The 23,133-nt window shown below is 41.4% G+C and overlaps 1 protein-coding gene across 1 annotated transcript in view; it reads left to right on the top strand.

Annotated features, from left to right (window-relative positions):
- Positions 1 to 23,133, top strand: part of LOC121325014 (long-chain-fatty-acid--CoA ligase 6-like) — a 32,781-nt gene that overhangs the window by 6,802 nt on the left and 2,846 nt on the right. The window contains exons 2-19 of the mRNA XM_041267300.1: positions 4,371 to 4,591; positions 5,074 to 5,188; positions 5,755 to 5,819; positions 6,633 to 6,734; positions 7,197 to 7,296; positions 7,845 to 8,023; positions 8,598 to 8,630; positions 9,331 to 9,382; positions 10,383 to 10,456; positions 16,933 to 17,010; positions 18,288 to 18,422; positions 18,728 to 18,862; positions 19,433 to 19,528; positions 19,995 to 20,067; positions 20,866 to 20,954; positions 21,516 to 21,632; positions 22,089 to 22,232; positions 23,026 to 23,127. Coding sequence (XP_041123234.1) covers positions 4,371 to 4,591; positions 5,074 to 5,188; positions 5,755 to 5,819; positions 6,633 to 6,734; positions 7,197 to 7,296; positions 7,845 to 8,023; positions 8,598 to 8,630; positions 9,331 to 9,382; positions 10,383 to 10,456; positions 16,933 to 17,010; positions 18,288 to 18,422; positions 18,728 to 18,862; positions 19,433 to 19,528; positions 19,995 to 20,067; positions 20,866 to 20,954; positions 21,516 to 21,632; positions 22,089 to 22,232; positions 23,026 to 23,127 — 1,910 coding nt within the window. The remainder of the gene's footprint in view (positions 1 to 4,370; positions 4,592 to 5,073; positions 5,189 to 5,754; positions 5,820 to 6,632; positions 6,735 to 7,196; positions 7,297 to 7,844; positions 8,024 to 8,597; positions 8,631 to 9,330; positions 9,383 to 10,382; positions 10,457 to 16,932; positions 17,011 to 18,287; positions 18,423 to 18,727; positions 18,863 to 19,432; positions 19,529 to 19,994; positions 20,068 to 20,865; positions 20,955 to 21,515; positions 21,633 to 22,088; positions 22,233 to 23,025; positions 23,128 to 23,133) is intronic.

Genomic DNA, 23,133 nt, shown 5'->3' with positions numbered 1-23,133 from the left:
TCTTAGACTGGGTTGCATTACTATGGGCTCAAATTCATCTCCAGGAGCTACAATTTCTGGCTGTGTCCTCCGATTACTGCAATTCCCTTTTTAAGCATTTTCTTTCAGTTATGTCCAATGCAATTTGTCTGCAAATGCTAAAAGAAAGTACTGAAAGTGAAATAATATTTGAAAGTTTTGAAATAAGCACTTTATTTTGATATTGACTTGCTCCTTGAAAAGGGCTTGGCACTTTAGTTCTGTTTAAGATAGCAAATGAGGGACAAAAGAAGGGGTTGGAAAGCATTATTATCCCATGGAGGATGAATAGGACAGAAGATAGATGTAGTGGTTTGGGGGATATACCGTCTATTTTATGGGCTGTAGAATCAGAACTAAGGACTGTATGGTATGAACATTGGGGGTCAAAGCAAATACAATTCCACATCAATAATCAAGAGACTACATTTGCTGTGTCAGCCTTCATTAACGTGAACTGTAGAGTGGCTCCCTTGAATGATTTGTCTTATTTGATGTGTAGACTGTGACCAGCACGTCCCAAACACTTATTTGACACTAAATTGGCCCTGTGCTACTTGCTGCACAGCTGCTCTCTTGGCTGTAAAGTGCAACAGACATTAGGGAAAATTCTCTGTCATCATGCATTAATTTATAGTTTGTAAGCAGTAACTATCGAACATTGCAAAACACCAGTGTTTTAGTTAATACATAGACTTATTAATTAAGATAATACTAAGTTTGCGCAAGTTATGAATGTCCCTAAATATGGCTTCCAGGCTTTATTACTCATGTAGTCCTGTTATACTGCGCATTTCAAAAACACATTAAGGAATTACTTTTCAAAGGGTCTCAAACAGGGGTCTCAACTAGGTCTGAGTTAGGTAGAGAAGTGAACATCATATAATGCTTTCAGTAATGGAAAGGTGCATAGGGTTAAGAAGCTAAAGTTATTTGGGACTCCTTGTTATGTAATACTGTAAAGTAACGGTAGTTGTATTCCATAGAATCAGTTAATGCATCACCATTCGCTGATACAGGATAGACAGAGGAAGCAAGATTGAGATGCTTTGGAGCAGAGCACAGAGGCTGCTCCCATACGTTGACTCCGCTATCCTCATTTAATTTCTTCTGTGTATAGAGCCAATGGGATAAACAGAGTGAAATGGCTACAGCCTCACAGGGCAGTCTGCATTGCAGCTTAGCCTTAACAATATTTTGAAGGGAGAGGAAAACCCAAGGTAAAACAGAAAAAAAATCTTAAAATAGCATTTGAAAATGTTTACTGTTTAAAACTCATTCTGTCACTTTAATTACACATCTGTACTTAATATAGAAACTGATGGATTGGTAATTGATGTTCCTAAAACCTGAATGCTTACTGGTTTGTTTTAACAACTCTTATAATGATGAATATCAAACATTAACTGCATTAATCAGACTTTCATACAGAGTTAGTGGTTTGTGAATAGGTACCAGGCATTATCTCTTCAAACCTCATATTATCTTGATTAAGTTAATATCATTTTCTTAACATTTCCCTCAAGTGATACAGTAAATTGAATTGGCCCATGGTCCTCTTTTCAAAGTGCAGTGCATTACACAGACGGCAGCTCATGTTTTTACAGGGGCATTATGGTAGGACGCAATTCCCAAAAGGATTTTTAAATGTCTTTTCCTTTCTGTAACTAACCAAATTAAAACCGAATGCGATGTTGGCAGTGTTGGAACGAGCAGGTTTAAACTGTCCGTTTAAGGGATTACAGAGTGTGTAAAAAGGACTAAACTCTGTCCCTGTCCGACACCATTCAACTCAGCCCTGTAAGACAGCTCAGGCCTGCCTGTGAATCACCTCCTCCAGTCTTAACATCTAATGCAATTACAGCAGAAAGCCATTTGTCCTTGATCTCGAACAAAAGAGGGTGCTGCTTTTTTTTTTTGTTCTGTAAATAGCAGAAGAGGTATTCAAGACATTTTGTCAAATATCATTGCTTTACACAGAATGAGCTGTGCGACTGGTGGCCTAAATACTGCGATAGCAGTCTCTGGAATACACACTCATTTTACTTGTCAAATGAACACCACCTTCCTCGTTTTACAAAAGAAAAAAAAAATCTATTATCACTGAAGAAGAATGCTGTTTATAGGATCAGCTATGAAGACAAAGGCAATGGAGGATAAATATTACATAACTGCATGTAGGATGTACAATATGTCCCGGGAAACCCTGCATCCAGTCAACTATAATAGCAACTAATATTGTGTCCCATTAAACCCCTTAAAAATGCACACAGTCTACAGTGTATGGATGTCGGAATTGAACAAGAATAAGACAAGTTTTTAACCCCAGGTTGAAATGTATGGGTTTTGTTCTGTTATGTATTGTTTCCGTTCAGTTAATTTTAACACCTATAATAAACTGAATGGTTGTAGAACTTTTTGTTGTGGGGAGCATTGATGTAGACCTTGGAATTGTTATCAGGGCACACATGTTAATAAAAGATTAAAAATGAAGAGATGAGTTCTCTGTCATCTTGCATTTTTTACACACGGGGCCCCCAAACTAGCAATCAGTTAAACCAGATTAAAAGTACAAGAACAATAGTGAGACTCACAATATCCACTCATTAATTAAGACAAAAGTAAGAGTGTACACATTCTGAATCTCCCTCTGTATGGTTTCCAGGCTTCATTAATCACATAGTCCATTCAGTACAGGTAGTTGTATTTCTTATAATCAGTTAATGTTTAACCATCTTAGTGTTCTGTTTTTTTTAGTTTTTTTTAAAAATTTTTTTTAGAAATTTTCAAATTAGAATGGGAATTTAGGCATGCTGCATAGACCAGGCCTGGAGTCCACAATGTTCCAGTTGAACTGAAAGTAAACTAGTATGATATCAGTATTAATAAATGGGCCCTTTCTATGTTTTACTAAAGCGTGCAAAACTGAAACTGTAACTTCTAAGTACTGTGTGTGAAACCGTGCTGCAGGAATGGAAGTGATTTACTGAAGAACTCCCAGACTGCATTGCAAGAGGCTGCTGCCAGAGGAAACATAAGGCACTTTCCTTACAAAGGCTTAGTTATTTTTGTGAACTCTTCATACGATGACATAACTCCACATTACAACAGAATCGAGTTAGGCTTGTGTAATAGTTAGGGATCTACTTTAAAAGAAAATGTTTTCAAAAGCACTAAATGTGTCTTAAACTGACCCTCTCAATGCCTTGAGGAGGAAAGCTGCATTCTATACCACATACGGCTCAAATATGCTTTTACTACATCTTTTGTGAAACCCCCAAGCTTTAATCCTGCAAGAAATGAAACAGTCTGATTGGGTAAGAAAGGCAGCTATCACAGGGGATGTAATGTTTTAAAGTACAGTGTGTGACCCCTGCAAGGTTGATCCTGTAGTTACCAGTATTTGTCACTCTGAGTGCAGGTGAAATGCAGCATCATTGTATCACCCTGTGGCAGGCTGGCAAGTGGATGGAGGCCCAGAGACAGACTGCAGTTCAAAAAAATATACTTTTATTATAAATAGATACAAAAATAAAAAGGCACAAGGGCCAAAACAAAGGGATTGAAACACAAAAAGAAAGACAAAAAGCAAAATGTACAAAATAAAGGTTTCCAGGCTGGGCAATGCCTTCACTGGATTTTAGAAAATAAAAAAATCACAACCAACAAAACACCAACCTGCTTTCTCAGCTCCCTCCTCCCAAATGAGAAGCAGAGGCTTCCTTTTATGTCAGGAGGCTGGGTGCTGATTGATCGTTAATTAACCTAATCAACTAATCAACCCCAGCCACCTGAACATAATAAACCCAGGCAGGTAGGGGAAAATAACCCCATCCCTGCCAATTTAAAAAGGGCAGAACTTTGCTCTGCCACACACCCCCTTTAGGAAGGTGCTTAATTGATGATAAATCTGTTTCTGCAATTGCAAGATTCTCAATTGTTTCATTAAAACCCTTCAAGCAGGCATCGTAACTGTTAGGAAAGGAGTGTAACAGGCAGTGTTGTGTGCTGCACTACCGTTACAGATGCTGTCCCCTGACAGTGAGATGAAGTTAAAAGCCCTGTATCCACACATGCATACGAGCCCAGGTCTTTTGCATTGTGGTTAAGATGTTCGCTTGCAGCTGGCGGGTCGGCAGTTCAAACCCAGCCTCCACTCTGTTACATGACAAATGTTTTGAGATATAGACTTCATATAGGTTTTGAAAACACCTTGGTCGAAATTTTGCAGGAGACTTCAATCTAATACATCTGTCATATGTGCCAATTTGTCTTTACAATATGCTGCCCTGCACTAAATATGCAAACACAAAGCCGAGTGCCTTACTGTTAAAGCTTCTGTTTCTCTGCAGAGATTAGTAACACGTTGATTGAGAAGATGCAAGCTCAGGAGATCCTGAGGAGCCTGCGCCTGCCCGAGCTCCAGGAGTTCAGCCAGTTATTCTGCAGCCTGCCTGCCCCCACACTGGTTGGGATCGGGGCTCTCGCCGCTGTCATTGCGTACTGGCTGGCCACCAGACCCAAGGCCATGAAACCTCCCTGTGACCTCACAAGGCAGTCCGAGGAAGTGGAGGTAAGCTGCTGCTGCTGCTACTGTGAGGCGTCATTGCAAAACAGTGGGGCTGGTTTCCATCTGCCACTGGGGTTGGCTTGAAAGAGATTTATATGTATAAACTCAGAATAGTCCTTCATGCAACAGAAAAGTCCATCCTTGAACAACCATTACAGCTGAGAACAGAGAATACTTGATGAGTTCTGTGCATCTGCACTATATTGCAGAAACTCAGTCTGTAGGCATAAGTCTTGTTCACCTGATTTAACCTATGCCTGCAAATTAAATAACTTTTTCTATTTTGTGGTAATATTCCTTTAACACTGTTACTGTGATTCATCTGGGCCGACTGGACACAGTCTGGCTTTTAAAAAAGGGCTTTCGTTAATGCATTAGCTGAAATCATTTTACGATTGCAAGATAATTCTGGAACATTGTTTGACTTGTAATTCCAGAAGCCAGAGAAATAAAAGCTGAGTGTGTGTTTGTCCTTCATGTTGCAGTGCTATGCTGGTGCACGCCGCTCTGTCCTGGGTGACAATCCTAAGCTGCTAACACACTATTACGATGACGCGAGAACGATGTACGAGGTGTTCCAGCGAGGGCTGCACATAACAGGCTAGTACCAAGCACCATTACTGGGGCAATTTCATTCCGTTCAAACAAAATCAGTGACATGCACCCAGAATACACTGTATACAGCATCTGTATGAATCAAATCAAATATCATAGAGTGCTGTACATATTATAAAGGGGTTTACAGTAATATGTCGATTTGTTAGTAAAGCTTCAATACATTAAATGATTATAACACGCTAAAGAAACATGCGTTGGCACAGCAAGCTAACTAATGAGAACAAAGTATCCTGAAGTTTCTCAGCACGTCTGTAGTGCTCCATATAAACATCAAAGTTGTTTGAGCATATCTATGTTGACTTCAATTGGATCACAGTCTTAGGGAATAATGCCCTAAATAGCTATGCTTTCACCCCCAAACCAGCAGCCCTACTTTCATACAACCTATCGTACATTATGCCTCCAAGTTGTTCATAAATTAGCCTGCATTGATGTTTTATTGGAGTACTGAAAAAGTGCACCTATTAATTTTCATTTTCTTTTTCAATGCTGGTGTCAGTTAGCCAATACATTTTCAGTTAACCTGTGGTTTGTTCCTGTGTCTTTAGGTGACGGCCCTTGTTTGGGCTCCAGAAAGCCCAAACAACCATATGAATGGCTATCGTACAGGGAGGTAAGTAAGCCTCTGCACGGCAAGCAGCATCAATCCCTTGACGTGTGTCTGTGCTTGATAGAATAATCACTGAACATGATCACTATGTTTAACTGTGTATCTGAATTCTCAATAGAAATGATGCAGACATTAGGTTCAAAAGTAGCTACTTTGTATAAAAGCTGTGATCTAACCATAAGCAATCACAGCTTTAAGATTTTCCTCTGGGGTTCATCATGCTGTATATTTGGTCTTAGTTGGCATGGTGACTCACCGTTATACAATTCATTTAAACAGAGATTCTTGTGCAATGCTTATCTACAATGAGTTATGTGTTTTCAGATTAGCATGTTACAGTCAGCATTATACAGTAATGTGAGGCATATATCTTAAATCCTGCTAATGGAATACCATTGGTGTTGAAACAAAATCATGTGATTGCAATGCAATCTGCAGTGCAGTGACCCAGAGTAACAATGACCCTGCAGTGCAGTGACCCAGAGTAACAATGACCCTGCAGTGCAGTGTCTCCACATGTTTCTTGCAGACGGTGATTCGTTATGTGCTTTCATTCAACAAGTCTGAGGAAACTCAAGTGCACCCCCACCCTGACACAACACTTCCCCCTAAGCATGGGGTCTATCCATTTCAAGTGTCTTCAGGCTAGCTTGTTGTTTAAGCCGTGCATGGTTGATTTATCATGAGCTGAGGTTTCACTTGAGTGAAAGCCTTTGATATATGCTTTCTATATGGTTGTAAGTACACTTACTGCCCTTGTACTGGTTAATTCAACATGCTGCTTATTAATCACCAGTCCTCTCTTACTCCCCCCAGGTTTCAGACAGGGCTCAGTGCCTGGGCTCAGGGTTGATTTTCCAGGGATGCCGACCCTGTCCAGAGCAGTTCATTGGGGTCTTTGCACAGAACAGACCGGAGGTGAGGTATCAGCATTTCAGGGATTATTATTGACAAATGCTGCATGTTATTTCCAAGATGTTATACACCAGAAAAATATGTATTATTATTATTATTATTATTATTATTATTATTATTATTATTATTATTATTATTATTATTATTATTAGTAGTAGTAGTAGTAGTAGTATTTGTATTATTAGTAATCATTTTATTTCCATTGTATACTACATTTCTTGCTTTTAAATTGGTAAATATGCTTCAAACACATGAAATTATACATGTTAAGTGTACACGTGTAGAAAGTTCAGCTAGATAAGACTTGGATGTATATCCCAACACTAAAGCATTCAGGAAACGTATTATGGTTCACTTACTTAATCTGTTAAAGTACATTTTGTTACTAGCTGAAATGTAAATGTATAAAACCAGTAATCGCATGTTGATAACCCTTGGTTGTTGTTCTTGTTTGGCGTGTTGCAGTGGATTATCTCCGAGTTGGCTTGCTATACCTATTCTATGGTGGTTGTGCCACTTTACGACACTCTAGGACCAGGGGCAATTCGTTATATTATTAACACAGGTAAGAGAAATCCAGATAACCTCTTGATGTACCTGTGATTTCAATACTTTACACTTACAATGCAAACAATATAAGCAGATAATTGACAATGAGCTGCCGTGGAACCCAAGATGCTGTAACTGGCGCTGACCAAGGCTATTCCACTGAATTACTGTATTACTGTGGATATATAGTGAAGGTTATCCACCAGTATAGCCACATGCAGGTCAACTAAAAGCATTACAAAACATAATACTATACCTTTAGGGCTGTATTTCTTCCCATTGCTTTGATGGTTCAAAATGGAACTTCTCTGTTTGCTTGCCTTGCCTTACTTTCAGGTAGTATGTTACACTTGCACATTTCACCTCACAGAATGTCACTGGCTGCATGTCAGTCATTATGTAAAGCATCTGATTGGTTAATGACAGGAAAGGAGGGATTGAAAGAGTAGGAAGATTGATTAGGGAAGTGCCAGACCAAGCATGCCTTCTGGGTAAACCCTTACAACCTCTTTAAATCGTGATTGCACAGACTGTCATTAACCGCATTGCTGCTGTTTTTTCTAGCTGAGATTTCTACAGTAATATGCGACAGGCCCGAGAAGGCCAGCGTCCTCTTGGAGAATGTGGAGATGCTGCAGACCCCAGGGTTGAAGACTATCATTTTAATGGACCCGTTTGACCCTGGCCTTGTAGAGAGGGGGGACAGATGCGGGGTTCACATCCAATCCATTAAGGACGTGGAGGTACCCACACTTTGCCACTGCAATATAAGCATGTCCATTTGAAGAATTAGAAAGAGCAGATAAAAGAAATAAGCAACAGTACATATTCATTATAATATTGCACAACTACCATAATGTATTTTCGAACCCCTTCTGTGATTGGTGATGCTTCTGATTTTCACATTCAGGATATCCCGAATGCACTAATTTGAGCTCTTGTAATCAGGGTGCACTAACAGATACTGCGTCACGGTAGATGATTGCAGAACACCAGGGTAGAAAGTCTACATTTTAAATAACGACATGGAAGAAAACCCCACATCAAAAGGGTAAATAAATACCTGTGGTAGTTTCAAGATTGAAATATTTGCACTATTAATGAACCTTTGTTTGGCGGTTTCTATGAAAGATCTGTGTGCATTACTCACAGTAACAGCACTTTGTGTTTCCAATTGCTCTTACTCCTCGCCACTTCTCCCTCAGATGGAAAGTAACACTTCAGCCTCTATCCTCAGTGATTGAGCTGCCTTTTGTGGAAACGCTGCTTCAATTTATTCTGAGAATGTTGTTTTTTTTATTTTGTTTGTACCTCCAGGCGCTGGGGAGAGTGCACCATAAAGGTCCTGTGGTATGTACTGTGTGTTTACTCTCAGCCTCAACATTCATTACAGGTGCCCAAAAGCACAGAGAAGGCAGGAATAAACCATTCCTAATACCAGTACAGATGTGTGCTCTGTGAGCCATTTGGCTATACTACAACAGCTTATTTAAACCTTATGCAATAGTTGTTGCTATTATTGATTATTTCTCATCAGTCTACAGAACTGCCTGCATCGTCAGGAATGCATCTATCAAATAAGGATACACCTTCTAACTTAGTCTCTTGCCTTTGGCTTGTGGCTTGTTAATTTAAAAGCAGTTAAAATGGATAGCTGAGTGATTTCCAGTGCTGTAACTTCTAATGTGTATTTACAGTGATGTAAGCACTAATATGTTTGATTGACATTAGGAGAGGCACACCTGACAGATGGTGCCCAGAGAAGGTCCCTGTATTGTGAACAGCGTGAATCACTGAGATTTTTTTTCATGAAACTGTTGCTGCATGCTGTTGAGTTTAGTCAGTTTCTAAATGCGGAGTGCATAGCAGCTACTGCAGGGCATCCACAGGGATCATTTTAAAAACATGAGCAAGAGCTATTTAATCTGCCTGCAGTGACTCCCCAGATGAAGAACGAGGCAGTGAAGCGTGCCGTCGGAAACTAGCACACGAGCAGGGTCGCTGTTAATGGAAATACTGCACGTCTAATTGTAATTTTCTTTTTATACAGCCTCCTCAACCAGGTGATTTATCCATTGTGTGTTTTACTAGTGGAACAACAGGTGAGCGTCATTGTGTATCCGTATTATCAATGATCATCTTATTATATTACCTGTGCAGGGATTGCAAATAAATGGAAACCATAATACATTCCGAAGGGTCACCTAGAGCATGCAAAATGACACTTCTCTGCAAGTATGCATTGTTTAACTAAGCTAAAAATAACTGATAAGACAGGAAATAGATGTTTTGAGGTATTTGTTGGATGAATGCAAAGAATGGATTTCCCATAGCTGTCAGTGGAGTTGTGCTTGCATCATAATGGATTTCCTTCGTGCTCCATGGCTAGGCTTCTGAAACCATGAGCTGGAGAAGAAGTTTCTGTCTGTCTTCGGATGGCGGACACATTTTTTCTGTTTTGCACAGAAAGATAATCCATTAAAAGAAAAGAAATCGATTGAGCCTGTTAGTGTCTCTTGGATGGCTCTTTCATTCCATCACGGGATTTACAATTCGCTGTGCATTCAGTGGCGTTACTCTTCTTCACAGCAGTGCCTTGTCATTGATAGTGACAGGGGCTCGGGCCCTGCAGTAGGTTATCCCTCCTTGCCTTTTACATGTGGGTGTGCTGCAGCTGTCCAGCAATCTGCAGACACTGATTTATTACAGACTTGCAACACCTAGGGCAGCCTTTACAGTTAAATATCTCACAAAACACTTCACTGCATTTCACTGTGTGCATTTAACAAGAAGCCATGCATCACTCAAGTGGGTGTGAACCAGGCTTTGTGTTTTCCTTAGATTCTTGCTTAACAGAACTTGCTTTAATTTCTGCTTTTCTGGTGATTCCTCCATATGTTTTATAAAGGTGATGTGTCTCTTGTTTACACCATGCACTTAAAACATTATCTTGATTTGCATTTGTGTGCACGGAGGACACACATTCAACTATAGGCTCTTTAGTCCACATCTCTGTTAGCAAAGTCTATCAAAAAAGGACCACACTTTGCTATGCTATGTGATCTTTCTATACTATAAGGTAATGATGTTATTTCTTTCCAGGAAACCCTAAAGGTGTCATGTTGACTCATGGGAATGTAGTAGCCGATTTTTCCAGCTTTCTGAAAGTCACTGAGGTAGGTCCATATGGCTGTACATATTGAAACAAAATGATTTTTAATGTAATCATTTTGTATTCAACACGTTAAAACCACTGAAGTTGGATTTAGTGTTAAATGATTGGTTCTTTATCTTCACACATTGATGTGGAGGATTGTAGGGGTTACTGCTAGAATACCTGGGTCTGCAGCTGCACTGTAGAAGTATATGGGATATTGCCTGTCTTTAAATGATATTCCTACCCCTTAATCAGCTTGGAATACTGTACGTCTGTTTGGTGCCCTTCTTTCACCTAATCATCCGCTTCCTCTAACTTTTCCACATTCTGCCTCCTAGAATGAGTTGCCAGCTTCTCAGCGTAATTGTCCTCTAAGCTCAGCAGGGGATGTGAATATCCTGGAAACAAAACTTCTCGGGTCAAAATGACTATTCAAGTTCAAATCAATCCCCCAATGAGTTTATGTACTGTGTCCCCTGACCTGCAAAAAACAAGCAAGTGCTGCTGCTGCTGTCAACAACATTGACTTAGGAACACATTTCTGTCTGTATGTCCTCCTCATGAAGAAATTACTTTTACATGTTAAATAATTTATCTGGTGTCCAATTCCGCAGTGATTAGTAATTCAGCATATCCATTGCCCAGGTAAAAACACAGGTAATTACAAAGGATGACAGAGGCTGGCAGCTTTACTAAGCATTATAATCTTTATTAGCGGCTTGTGAGGCGAGAGTGTATTAAATGGAATGTCCAGACAGTAATTTATGTGTACAGAAATAAAATAATTTATTTTTATTTTCTATACACAACAAAAGGATTAAATAACAAACGAAAAACAAAATGGTGTGAGGGAAGGAGTGCAGGGGTGGAATCCAAAACAAACTGATGACTCGTCTTTAATTTGTCTTCGTGGTGACCATACATAAACAAAAAAAAAAGACAAATGAAATGTTAGTATTTTAAAAAATCCCGCTGCACAAAATCAGTCTCTCCCTTCACCCGTTACTCCTCCTACTTTACTTTCGGACCAACCCCGAACACAGTAGTACGTTCCCTTTAGTATGTAATGTCCCGCCTCTGTAGTCAGTGGAACACCAATCCCCAACCGACACGTGTCCTTCTCCTTCACTTGACTCCAGTGGCTGGAAGTTACATACTCGTACTTCCGCCCCTCACCAAGGTGCCGCCCCTCAAAAGATGACTTTTGCCATGGTCACGAGATCTTGGTAAGGGAAGTCCCGAGTTGGTTTGATGCCATCTACTGTCGGGAGGCTGAATCACAGACCGAAACCCCTTTGACTCATCACATATCCCACCCCTCAGAGTGGAGCCGAAGGAACACTCGGAAACCTCTAACCCTTCCCTTTTACCTCCCTCCCGGGAAAAAAAATCAGCATTTTGATGTAACTTACCCGCACGATACCTTATTTGAAAGGCGAAGGGTTGGAGCGCCAGGTACCACCGCGTAATCCTAGCGTTTGAATCCTTCATCGTGTCTAACCACTTTAAAGAAGCGTGATCTGTGATGAGTACAAAGGGTCGTCCCAGAAGATAGTATTTTAAAGATTCCACTGCCCATTTCACTGCCAGGCATTCTTTCTCCACTACCGAATACCTCTGTTCTCTGGGCAGTAACTTCCGACTGATGTATAGTATCGGGTGTTCTACACCATCTCTCTCCTGGGACAGAACCGCCCCCAGACCAGTCTGCGATGCATCTGTCTGCAGGACGAACTCTCGGCTGAAATCCGGGCTTATTAATGCTGGGGCCTGACTCAAATTAGTTTTAATAGATTCAAAGGCTGTCTGACACTCTGCACTCCACTTAATTTTATTTGGAGCGTTCTTTTTAGTGAGATCAGTGAGAGGGGCGGCTATAGTGGAAAAGTGTGGAATAAAGCGGCGGTAATAACCAGCCAACCCTAACAGTGATCTCACCTGGGTTTTCGTGGTAGGTACCGGTGAATCCAACAAAGCCTGGACTTTTGAAACCAACGGTTTCACTCTACCCTTACCCATTATGAAACCTAAATATTTAGTTTCTTCTTTTCCAATAGCGCACTTTGCCATGTTCGCTGTGAGCCCCGCCCTCCTCAGAGACTGTAAGACGGCTTCTAATCTAGTCAAATGTTCTCTCCAGGAAGAACTATAAATGACTACATCATCGATATACGCAGCTGCATACTCTCGATGAGGTTGTAAAACCCTGTCCATTAGTCTCTGAAAAGTAGCAGGCGCTCCATGAAGTCCGAACGGCATAGTACAAAATTGAAAAAGACCCTCTGGGGTTGAAAATGCCGTTTTCTCACGAGAGGCTTTCGTTAATGGAATTTGCCAATATCCTTTCGTCAGATCCAGAGTTGAAATAAACCGAGCTTGCCCCAGTTTGTCTAAGAGTTCATCTACTCGAGGCATGGGATATGCATCAAACTTGGAGATAGCATTCACCCTCCTAAAATCGATACATAATCGTAGTGACCCATCTGGCTTGTCTATTGGTACTATTGGGCTACACCACTCACTTCGGGAAGGTTCAATTACCCCAAGTTTCAACATACACTCCACCTCCCTTCGAACAGAATCTCTCCGACTCTCTGGAATGCGATACGGTCTCTGTCTAACTCTTAGACCTGGCGGAGTGATAATAGCATGTTCGATCAAATGCGTTCTTCCAGGCACGTTAGAAAACACATCACTGAACATTTTAATTAGATTGCTTACCTCTTCACGCTGATCAGGAGTTAATTGTTCCCCCATCGGGACCTCAATTGCTGACTCTGACTCAATTGAGGGTCCAAAATCCTCTCCCTCCTGTACAGGAGATATAAAATGGACTTCCCGTTCTTTCCACGGTTTCAGGAGATTAACATGATAAATTTGACTTTCTTTCCGACGCCCAGGCTGTCGGATCTCATAATTGACTTTACCAATTGCTCGAATAACCTGAAAGGGACCCTGCCATTTAGCAAACAACTTAGATTCCGATGAGGGCAACAATAACAACACTTTATCTCCAGGTCGAAAGTTCCGAATTCTTGCATTTTTATTGTAGCTTTGTTGCTGCTTCTGCTGTGCCGCTTTGAGATTGTCATGTGCCAATCGACCGACTAATTCTAAGCGATCGCGTAACTGCAACACGTATTTTACTACATTTTTAGACTCCTTTGACTGTTCTTCCCAGCCTTCTCTTATGAGATCCAAGATACCCCGCGGCTGCCGACCGTACAAGAGCTCAAACGGGGAAAACCCCGTTGAGGATTGTGGTACCTCGCGAACTGCAAAGAGCAAGTAGGGAAGCAGTTTAGCCCAATTGCGTTTTTCTTGATCTACAAAGCGGCGCAACATATTTTTCAAAGTCTGATTAAATCGTTCAACAAGCCCATCCGTTTGTGGATGAAAAACTGAGGTTCTAATTGAACGAATTTTCAATAATTTATATAGTTGCTGAATACAGTCTGACATAAAATTAGTGCCCTGATCAGTGAGAATTTCTTTCGGGATTCCCACCCTAGAGAATATTTTTACCAATTCATTCGCTACAGCTACTGCATTCATAGAGCGTAAGGGAACAGCTTCTGGATATCTCGTTGCGTAGTCCACTACTACTAAAATATACCGATATCCTGACTCTGTTCCCTCCAGAGGGCCTACTAAATCTACACCAATCCTTTCAAACGGTACCCCAATAATTGGAAGTGGAACCAGAGGTGCGGGGCGAACTGACTTAGGGGCAGCTAATTGACATTCAGGACACTCCGATACATACTTCCGCACCAGACCATAAACCCCAGGCCAAAAAAACCGGGCCAGAATTCGTTCCTGAGTCTTTTCAGTTCCCAAATGACCTGAAAATGGAATGTCATGCGCCAATCTCATGACTTCTGACTGAAAAGGCCTAGGAACCAATAACTGTTTTACGAGCTGTCCCGTCCCGGGAGCCCGGGTTATTCTATATAATAAGTGCCCAGATACAGAAAAATGCGGAAATACCACCGGTTGTCCTTCCTGCATATCCTTCCCCTCGATATATCTAACCCGTTTCCAAGCATACTGTAACGTGGGATCATTTTGTTGTTCATATCCCAAGTCAATATCTCGGTCCCAATGGTTAGGTACACAGAGAGGAGTGTCTTTTATTACATGACCTTCCACCTCAGTAACCTCGCAGCCCCGGTTACACTGAATACCTACTCCCTTTCCTTGCCGTTTCAGCGATTGGTTTACTTTTGTGTCAGACCCCTCCCCTTGTCGTCTCAGAGTTCCCTCATATTTTTCCACCCGACGCTCTCTTTTTGTTTTTCTTGGGCGGATTTTAGGGTTAAACAGGTCGGATTGCAACGGAAAAATCTCGCCAATTGTTTTCTCCTGTTGCTTTAATTGTCCCCTGGTAGAAACTAAGACCATTTCCCGACCTAAAATACGATCAAAAAACGGCCAGTCTCTTCCCAGGAGAACAGGGTATGGTAAACATTGCGCTACAGCCACTTTAACGCAAGCTGAATAATCACCTACAATAAGTCTAACTTTAGTGGTGGGATAAACCCGAGTTTCTCCATGAATACAGGAGATAGCCACTTTACCCTGTGGCTCCCAGGCTACCCCATCCAAGAGAGCTTGCCGAATCAATGTTTGTGCACACCCAGAGTCCGCAAATGCGTAAGTACTCTTTCCCCCGACCTGTACTCTTAACTGATAAGGGCCCTCCCGACATTCCCCAGTGTTCCTACCTGTTACTGCTGACCAGGATCTTGTCGCCAGGTCCACCTTTATTACTGGACAATTCCTGGCAATGTGTCCAGGCTCATTACATTGGTAGCACACTTGGTTAGGAGGCATCAACGGAGTTAATCTGTCCTGCGAGTCCGCGACCGGCAGGTTAGGGGGATTCTCTCTCGCCCAGGATGGGGCTAACCTCGACCTCCATGGTCTGAAGGTCCGGTTACCCCCTCTGGGCTTCATTGGTTGGTTGGTCCGAGTTAGTTTAGGGGCAGGAGTGGGGTCTGACCCGGCACCTTCGTTTGCGTCTTCGTAGGCCTCCGCCAGGAGGAGGGCATCCTCGAGAGTGGTAGGTCTATTCCTCTTAATCCACTCTCGATTCCCTGGCGGTAGTATAGACGCAAACTGTTCTATAACTATTTTCTGCACCAGTTCTTGGGGTGTATGTTCTTCTGGCCGCAGCCACCGGGTGCACTGATCTAAAAGATATTGTCCCGCAACCCGGGGCCGCATCCCCTTGGACAGCTGGTATTCCCGAAAACGGCGCCGGTATGTTTCCTCCGTGATCCCGAGGCGTGAGAGAATGGCTTCTTTAACTTTGACATAGTCCCCTGCATTCGTGGCCGTCAGGGCTCGATACGCTGCCTGAGCTTCCCCTGTCAGGCAGGGTGCCAATTTCATGGCCCAGTGTTCCCTAGGCCACTCTGCAGCCTCTGCCACTCTCTCAAACGTAATCAAGAAAGCCTCGGGATCATCTTCCGAGGTCATCTTCTGAAGATTAGGCTGAGCTGCAAACATCCGGGCAACCGCTCTCTCTGATGTTGATATTGATAGTTTTTCTACCAGCTGTCCCAAGAACTGGGCGAGCTGTTCCAGGTGCCGTGTCTCTCTCTCCTCTCGCTTCTCCTCCTGCTCCCTAAACATTGTCAAAACTGTAGCTGGATCCATTTTCACTTCTGACACCACGTGTGAGGCGAGAGTGTATTAAATGGAATGTCCAGACAGTAATTTATGTGTACAGAAATAAAATAATTTATTTTTATTTTCTATACACAACAAAAGGATTAAATAACAAACGAAAAACAAAATGGTGTGAGGGAAGGAGTGCAGGGGTGGAATCCAAAACAAACTGATGACTCGTCTTTAATTTGTCTTCGTGGTGACCATACATAAACAAAAAAAAAAGACAAATGAAATGTTAGTATTTTAAAAAATCCCGCTGCACAAAATCAGTCTCTCCCTTCACCCGTTACTCCTCCTACTTTACTTTCGGACCAACCCCGAACACAGTAGTACGTTCCCTTTAGTATGTAATGTCCCGCCTCTGTAGTCAGTGGAACACCAATCCCCAACCGACACGTGTCCTTCTCCTTCACTTGACTCCAGTGGCTGGAAGTTACATACTCGTACTTCCGCCCCTCACCAAGGTGCCGCCCCTCAAAAGATGACTTTTGCCATGGTCACGAGATCTTGGTAAGGGAAGTCCCGAGTTGGTTTGATGCCATCTACTGTCGGGAGGCTGAATCACAGACCGAAACCCCTTTGACTCATCACACGGCTACACAGACCTGCATAGAAGCAAAACTTTTCACTTTTTTTTGTCCACTAATACTGTGTTATAATATTTGCAGTTCTAGGCTTCCTTTGTGCTTCTCTCTCTCTCTCTCTCTCTCTCTCTCTCTCTCTCTCTCTCTCTCTCTCTCTCTCTCTCTCTTGTAGTTATTTGCTCTATCACTATTTCTCTCCTTTCTCTCTCCCATGCCCTCATCCATGATGCAGAAAGTGATCTTTCCCAGACAGGACGATGTGCTTATCTCCTTCCTGCCTCTTGCTCACATGTTTGAGAGACTTATTCAGGTAAGAAAGCCTGTCTCACTAGGCCTCGCTTGGGCCCACTTGCTTTGTCTTTCTGGTTTGCATAACACTGACAATGAATTCCATGTTATGCTTAAATTATCTTGTTTTGTTTTATTTAATAAGGAATATTCATGAGTGTTTAGCAAACTGGCACTTTTAAATCAGGATTCTTGAGAAAAAAAAAGGATCGGATCAATATTTTAATAGCAGCGGACATAATTACATTTAAAATAAAAGTAGTTGTGTCACCCCCGTGCCTCAGTGAGCTGCACTGTACTGTACTCTTATGGACTGAACCCCCACCCTTCGCCCTTCCTGTAGTTTATTTAAGCTGGGCTATTTATTGGTCTATCTTCCTCTGCTCTGTTGTATCTTTGCCATCTTCATTTCCATCAGCAGAATAAAAAACAAGGAAACGCCCTCCTACTACGTGATTTCAGTGCAAATTCAGCCTTGAAAAAGAAATGACAATAGGCTCTACTACATTGATTTTTAGCATGCCAGCCTGCCTACATTTTAAAAACTTCAACACAAACTGCCCTGCTTCAAATAAAACAAACAGAGAGGGGCCTAATGTTAAACTTCCATAAAAAGTTAAAAAAAAAAAAAAACCAAACCAAAAGCTACTTCAGTTTCTGAGTTCATGTACAAATTCATGTAAAACAGTGGGTTTCGATCTTTGCTCTGCTCCTGCAGAAGCAGCACATTGATCTAACCCCTTCCTGCTGTATGCTATTGAAAAGCACTCTCAAACAGGGGAGCTTGTTCTTTTAAACAGTACTGCTGCTGTAGTTCTCCTAACCCTAACCTCAAAAGCGACCTCACCTCACAGTAGCGGATAGGTTTTGGGGGGAGTGAGGTAGTAGTGTAATAGGTGGTTCACTGTTTTGTGGTAGGTTGGTTTTTTAAGTAATATTCCACAGGGATCAATGCCAGTAAAAGACAGCCTGCAGTTTTTGTAAATTCAAGTAGTATGTGAACCCATATATGTATCTGTGGTTTCTGGTTAGCAAAAAAAAAAAAAACATATTCAAACACTGTGGTGGCCAGAGATTTTAATTACATTTTCTGTAGAGTGAGATTAATAGAAGTGCAGGAAACAGCTTCAGCTGACCTGCCCTGATAGTACAACAAATATCTATGATCTATGAGTGAGCTGCTTTTGTCACATAGCCCACTCTAGGACAGCAGCCTTATTGTTCTCGTATGGATATCTTCCTTCTTGACAAGCATGTGTTTCACCATAATGCTGCTTTCTGTTGTTGTGTTGTACCTAGTCTGTAGTTTACTGCCATGGAGGAAGGATTGGGTTCTTTCAAGGAGACATCAGGCTCCTGTCTGATGACATGAAAGCACTGCGCCCGACAGTCTTCCCTGTGGTACCCAGGCTGCTCAACAGAATGTATGACAAGGTGAGCTGCAGTCTGTCTTTCCATTGGTATAAACATTCACTAATATGCACTCGGGTCAAGGCAGATGAAAATAAATAACCATCGAGTTAGAGAGCTGAGGTATGCAGATACAGCACTGTTTAGAGCATTCCAGTCCACCCCACCATGCATTTCATTCTATAGTACGTGCTGTTGACCAAAGGTAAAACCTGTCATTCTTCTAAATGGCTAGTTCGTACTTCCATCCTTAATAATGTCATTTGCCTCACCAATGTCATTTTGCCTCACCAAAAAAATTGCTTTTTTTTTTTTTTTTTTTTTTTTAGATCTTTAGTCAGGCAAACAGCCCAGTGAAGCGCTTTCTTCTGGAATTTGCAGCAAAGAGAAAAGCATCAGAAGTTGAAAGTAACATTATCCGGAATGACAGTTTGTGGGACAGACTCTTCTTCGGCAAAATCCAGGTGCGTGCGGGCCTCCATAATTACTTTACAGGCGCGTTTTGTGTTGATTTCTCACAACTGACTACCCTTAGAAAAATGTGCCATAGTAAAAGCATAACACAGTGAAAGCATGGTAAAGCAAAGGTAAGCATTGTAAAGAATAGCAAGGTAAGGTAAGTATATTAATAAACATGGCAAACAAGTCTAAACTATGGTAAATGTAAAGTGTAACCATGGGGGAAAAGCATGGGAAAACTGTAAAACAATAGTAAACTTGTATAATGGAATACTCAGTGTACATCACGTGGATAGTACAAGCTGCTAAATTACAAGCAAATAAATTATTCATCAGACAAACGTATCTGTGACATTTCACAAGTCTTGTGTGGTTTCCGATGTCCCAGAACCTCTCTTTGCAATCAAGATGCCTGCAATTCACTGCAGCCCAGAAAGGATGTTATATACACTGTAGATATGAAATATGCAGTCTGTTAGGGGTGACACTTGTCCCTGGTGTTTTGTGTGCAGCGTCCCCCAGGTTTGAGTTGTATGGCATTGCGCTCTCTGGATCAGCAGTGTTTTTTCTTGCAGGCTAGTCTGGGAGGCCGGGTGCGAATGATCGTCACGGGAGCGGCTCCAGCTTCCCCCGCCGTGCTGGGGTTCCTGCGGGCAGCTTTGGGGTGTCAGGTGATAGCTGAGCACATTGAATATACATGAGCAGCTTCATTCAACACTTTCAACAAGACAATGCCTTACCTGCCATTCTAACAATTCAAACTAAAACAATCCCTCCAAGAAACCTTCTTAAGAAATGTTTGTCTCAATTCAAACAAACCTCTTAAAGATGCATCTCTGATCAATGCTCTGGAAATCTTTCCTGTATACAAATCAATATAAATAATTGATAGCAAATATATTCATTGTAATTCGAATATCTGTTTGCAGTTTACTATAACAGTCTATCTGTGGTTTAAAAAAAACAAAAAAAAAAAAAAAGAATTTACATCATTTTTTATTTTATCAATGCAAACTACTGTATTTGTAAATAAAAATGACAGAACAGGCTGACACAGGTCTTTAAATAAAGGATTAGTTCAAATCTCCTTATTAGGGTCTTGCTAAGCAAGGTGTAACTTGCCCTTGTCTTTGGCAGGTCTATGAAGGCTATGGTCAAACAGAGTGTACCGCAGGATGCACCTTCACCACACCTGGAGACTGGACATCAGGTGAGAATTTAGTATCTTAAAATAAAATCTGCGTTTATGTGTGGAGTTTAATGTGTACAGCACTTATAAATAATAGAGGACCCATTCCATGCCCTGTTTGAAGCTGAACTATATTCACTGTCACATCTGCCAGTCTGACCTCCACATGACCTCGCCTAACCCACATCCTGTGTTCAAAACAGACCCGTCAGTTATTCAAAGCCGTTGCAATAAACAAGTCAGACCAACAGTGTGTCGGATTTGACTCACAAAACACCTCCTCCCAGACCTCTGCAGATTATGTATGCAGGCAGGTGATAAACCCTGTCATTTAATATACCATATTGACTGCATTTTACCGTTTATTTTCATGTTGCCAGGTCTAAACTGTGCAGATTACTTGCCAGGAATAAACACACACACACACACACACACACACACACACACACACACACACACACACACACACACCACACAAACACACAATATAAATATGTAGTTTCTTTGTGTTACTTACAGGACAATGAAGCCTTGTACAGTAGGTTAGCTGTCTTTGTTGCTATGCAAACAATATGACTATTAATGGTAATCTGACATGGAATCCTGTTTGTCCTTTTCTTTTTTTTTTTACTGTAATATATTACGCCTTATTCACTGTGCCCTTACAAAGTCAGTGTGTAAGCTTACGGTGAGTTATTGCAGAGTATATCGTATATTTTCTCAAAGCTTTGTACTCTTTGCAGTTGAATAAAGGTGAATAGGGATCCACAAATTCCACAAAAACAAAGAACAAAGTTGTTTTTGAACGTGTTGTTTCAGGTCATGTAGGAGCACCGCTGCCCTGCAATCTTATCAAACTGGTGGACGTGGAGGAGATGAACTATTTTGCTTGCAAAGGAGAGGGAGAGGTATGATCAGTTACAGGGGTAGGGGGGGTCACCTGCTTTCCATGGGGTTAGTGTCCATGTGTTAACACAATATGCCATGTTTGCAAGACTGGAGATAAAGTACTGTATACTGTATATGCATTCAAACTACGAGAACTGCTGTATAATGCCACGATACTACACAGTAGGAACATCAATTTGATACAATATGGCACAGGATTTGCCTTGGAGTGGCTGATTTTTGTTCAAGATATTTGCTTGTGGTCGGCACATTTACATGTGATATGCTACGAAGACTGCCTTTGTTGAGCAGCTCATTAAAAATCCATTAAACACCAATCATTATTGATACGTAACTAGCCATTAACAATTAACAAAGGTATTTTGTTAAAATGCATTAGATACATAGGTTTTCAGTGGGATGAAGGACTTTATTGAACTCATCAAACTGGTGTGCAAAGGTTATGTAAATTATAAGGACATGTTCCGTGTATGCAGTCATCTGCACACGAGTTTAACTTGGTTGGGGACGGTTGATCCATTTGAAAAGTTTCACTGCTGTGTTTTTTTTTTCCGCTGCAGGTCTGTGTGAAGGGACCGAATGTTTTTAAGGGCTACCTCAAAGATCCGGAGAAGACTGCAGAGGCGTTGGATGAGGACGGATGGCTGTACACTGGGGACGTTGGCAAATGGTTACCGGTAAGTCCAGTAATAATATCATCAGTATTGTGAACCACTGCAAGGATGAGGCAGCTGCTGCAGTTCCCATGTGTGCATGTGACTTCATGTTCATTGTTTCAGTGCCCCTCTGTCTGCACGGAGTAATGTAACATGCAGGTCTTCACAAGATGGAACAGACCATCCATGCAAACTGATATTGCATCTCAGTGAATCAGTCCTGTAACATACTACTGTGTTGTTGGGAGAACTCCCTTCAGGAATTAGATATATAGAAAAATAATTTTTAAAATGTAATCTAATTAGGGCATCTTAAGTAAACTTGCATTTTTTTTATAATAATAAATGTCATTAAAGTGTGATTTAGAAATTCTTCAATAACAGACTCTTGCTTTGTTGACTGTGCTGCTGCCCCTCCTTCACTGTTTTTTGTTTTATTACAGCTGCATTCTTTTTCTTTTTTTGTTCTTTTACTAGAACGGTACGTTAAGAATAATTGATCGGAAGAATCATATCTTTAAACTGGCCCAGGGAGAGTATATCGCCCCAGAGAAGATTGAAAACATTTACATCCGGAGTGAGCCAGTCGCCCAGGTGTATGTCCATGGGCACAGTTTACAGGTAACCCTGCTGTTAAAGCACTCTGCATTCAAATGCTCTGCCCGGAGCACAAACCATGCTATTCAAATCTAACCGTGGGACATTTTATTCATAGTACCTTGCAGTATCTTTTGCTTTTACTATCTGTTTCCCGTGCTTTACAGTACTTCAGACAGGTCAGCCTGTGATTTGCACCCCTCTTTACTTTCACTGAGCTTTACTACACTTTGCTCTGCTTTCACTCTGCTTTACTGCACTTTTCTCTGCCTTCACTAAGCGACGCATCTGTAATCGAAAGTAGAAAAACAAGAGTTGAGAAATGTGTGTGTGAAATATAAAAAAGTAATCTGGTTTCAAGACTAATCTTGGACTACCTAATGTTACTTTAGATGAAACAGTCCACCACTATTCACAGCCTGTGGAACTGTTTTCCGTTGTAATGATGTGGTTTCCTGACTCTTCAAAGGCTGATGAAACTAGGGCTCTGTTTCAGTGAAAGGTATAGTGTAAAGTCACTGTTTTCAATCACTAAAGCTGACCCGACATGTTATCTGAAAACAGAATTCAACCTTTTACTTTTTTGGATTATATTCTTACCAGGGTCACAGTGCAATTTTGCTATTATTATTACCAGCAGTCCCCTTGTGGAAGATCAGAGGAAATGAAACGATTTTAATGACAAATAGTAGGTGACCCTGTACAGGACATGTAAAGGCACCGGCAATGGGTTTTTTTTCCCCCAGTAATATTTTACGTTTTCACTGCTCCCTTTCCATGAGTTTGTCTTTGTTGAGGAACACTCTTGTCTTTGCAGTCCTGCTTGGTGGGTATTGTTGTACCTGACCCAGAAGTTATGCCACCCTGGGCAAGGAAAAAAGGCTTCAAGGGGCAGTACGGAGAGCTGTGTAAAGATAAGGTGTGT

This window comes from Polyodon spathula, chromosome 12, assembly GCF_017654505.1.
Source record: "Polyodon spathula isolate WHYD16114869_AA chromosome 12, ASM1765450v1, whole genome shotgun sequence".
In the NCBI taxonomy this organism is placed as follows: Eukaryota; Metazoa; Chordata; class Actinopteri; order Acipenseriformes; family Polyodontidae; genus Polyodon; species Polyodon spathula.
The sequence above is the reverse complement of the archived record's forward strand: the minus strand, read 5'-3'. Positions and strand labels throughout refer to the sequence as shown.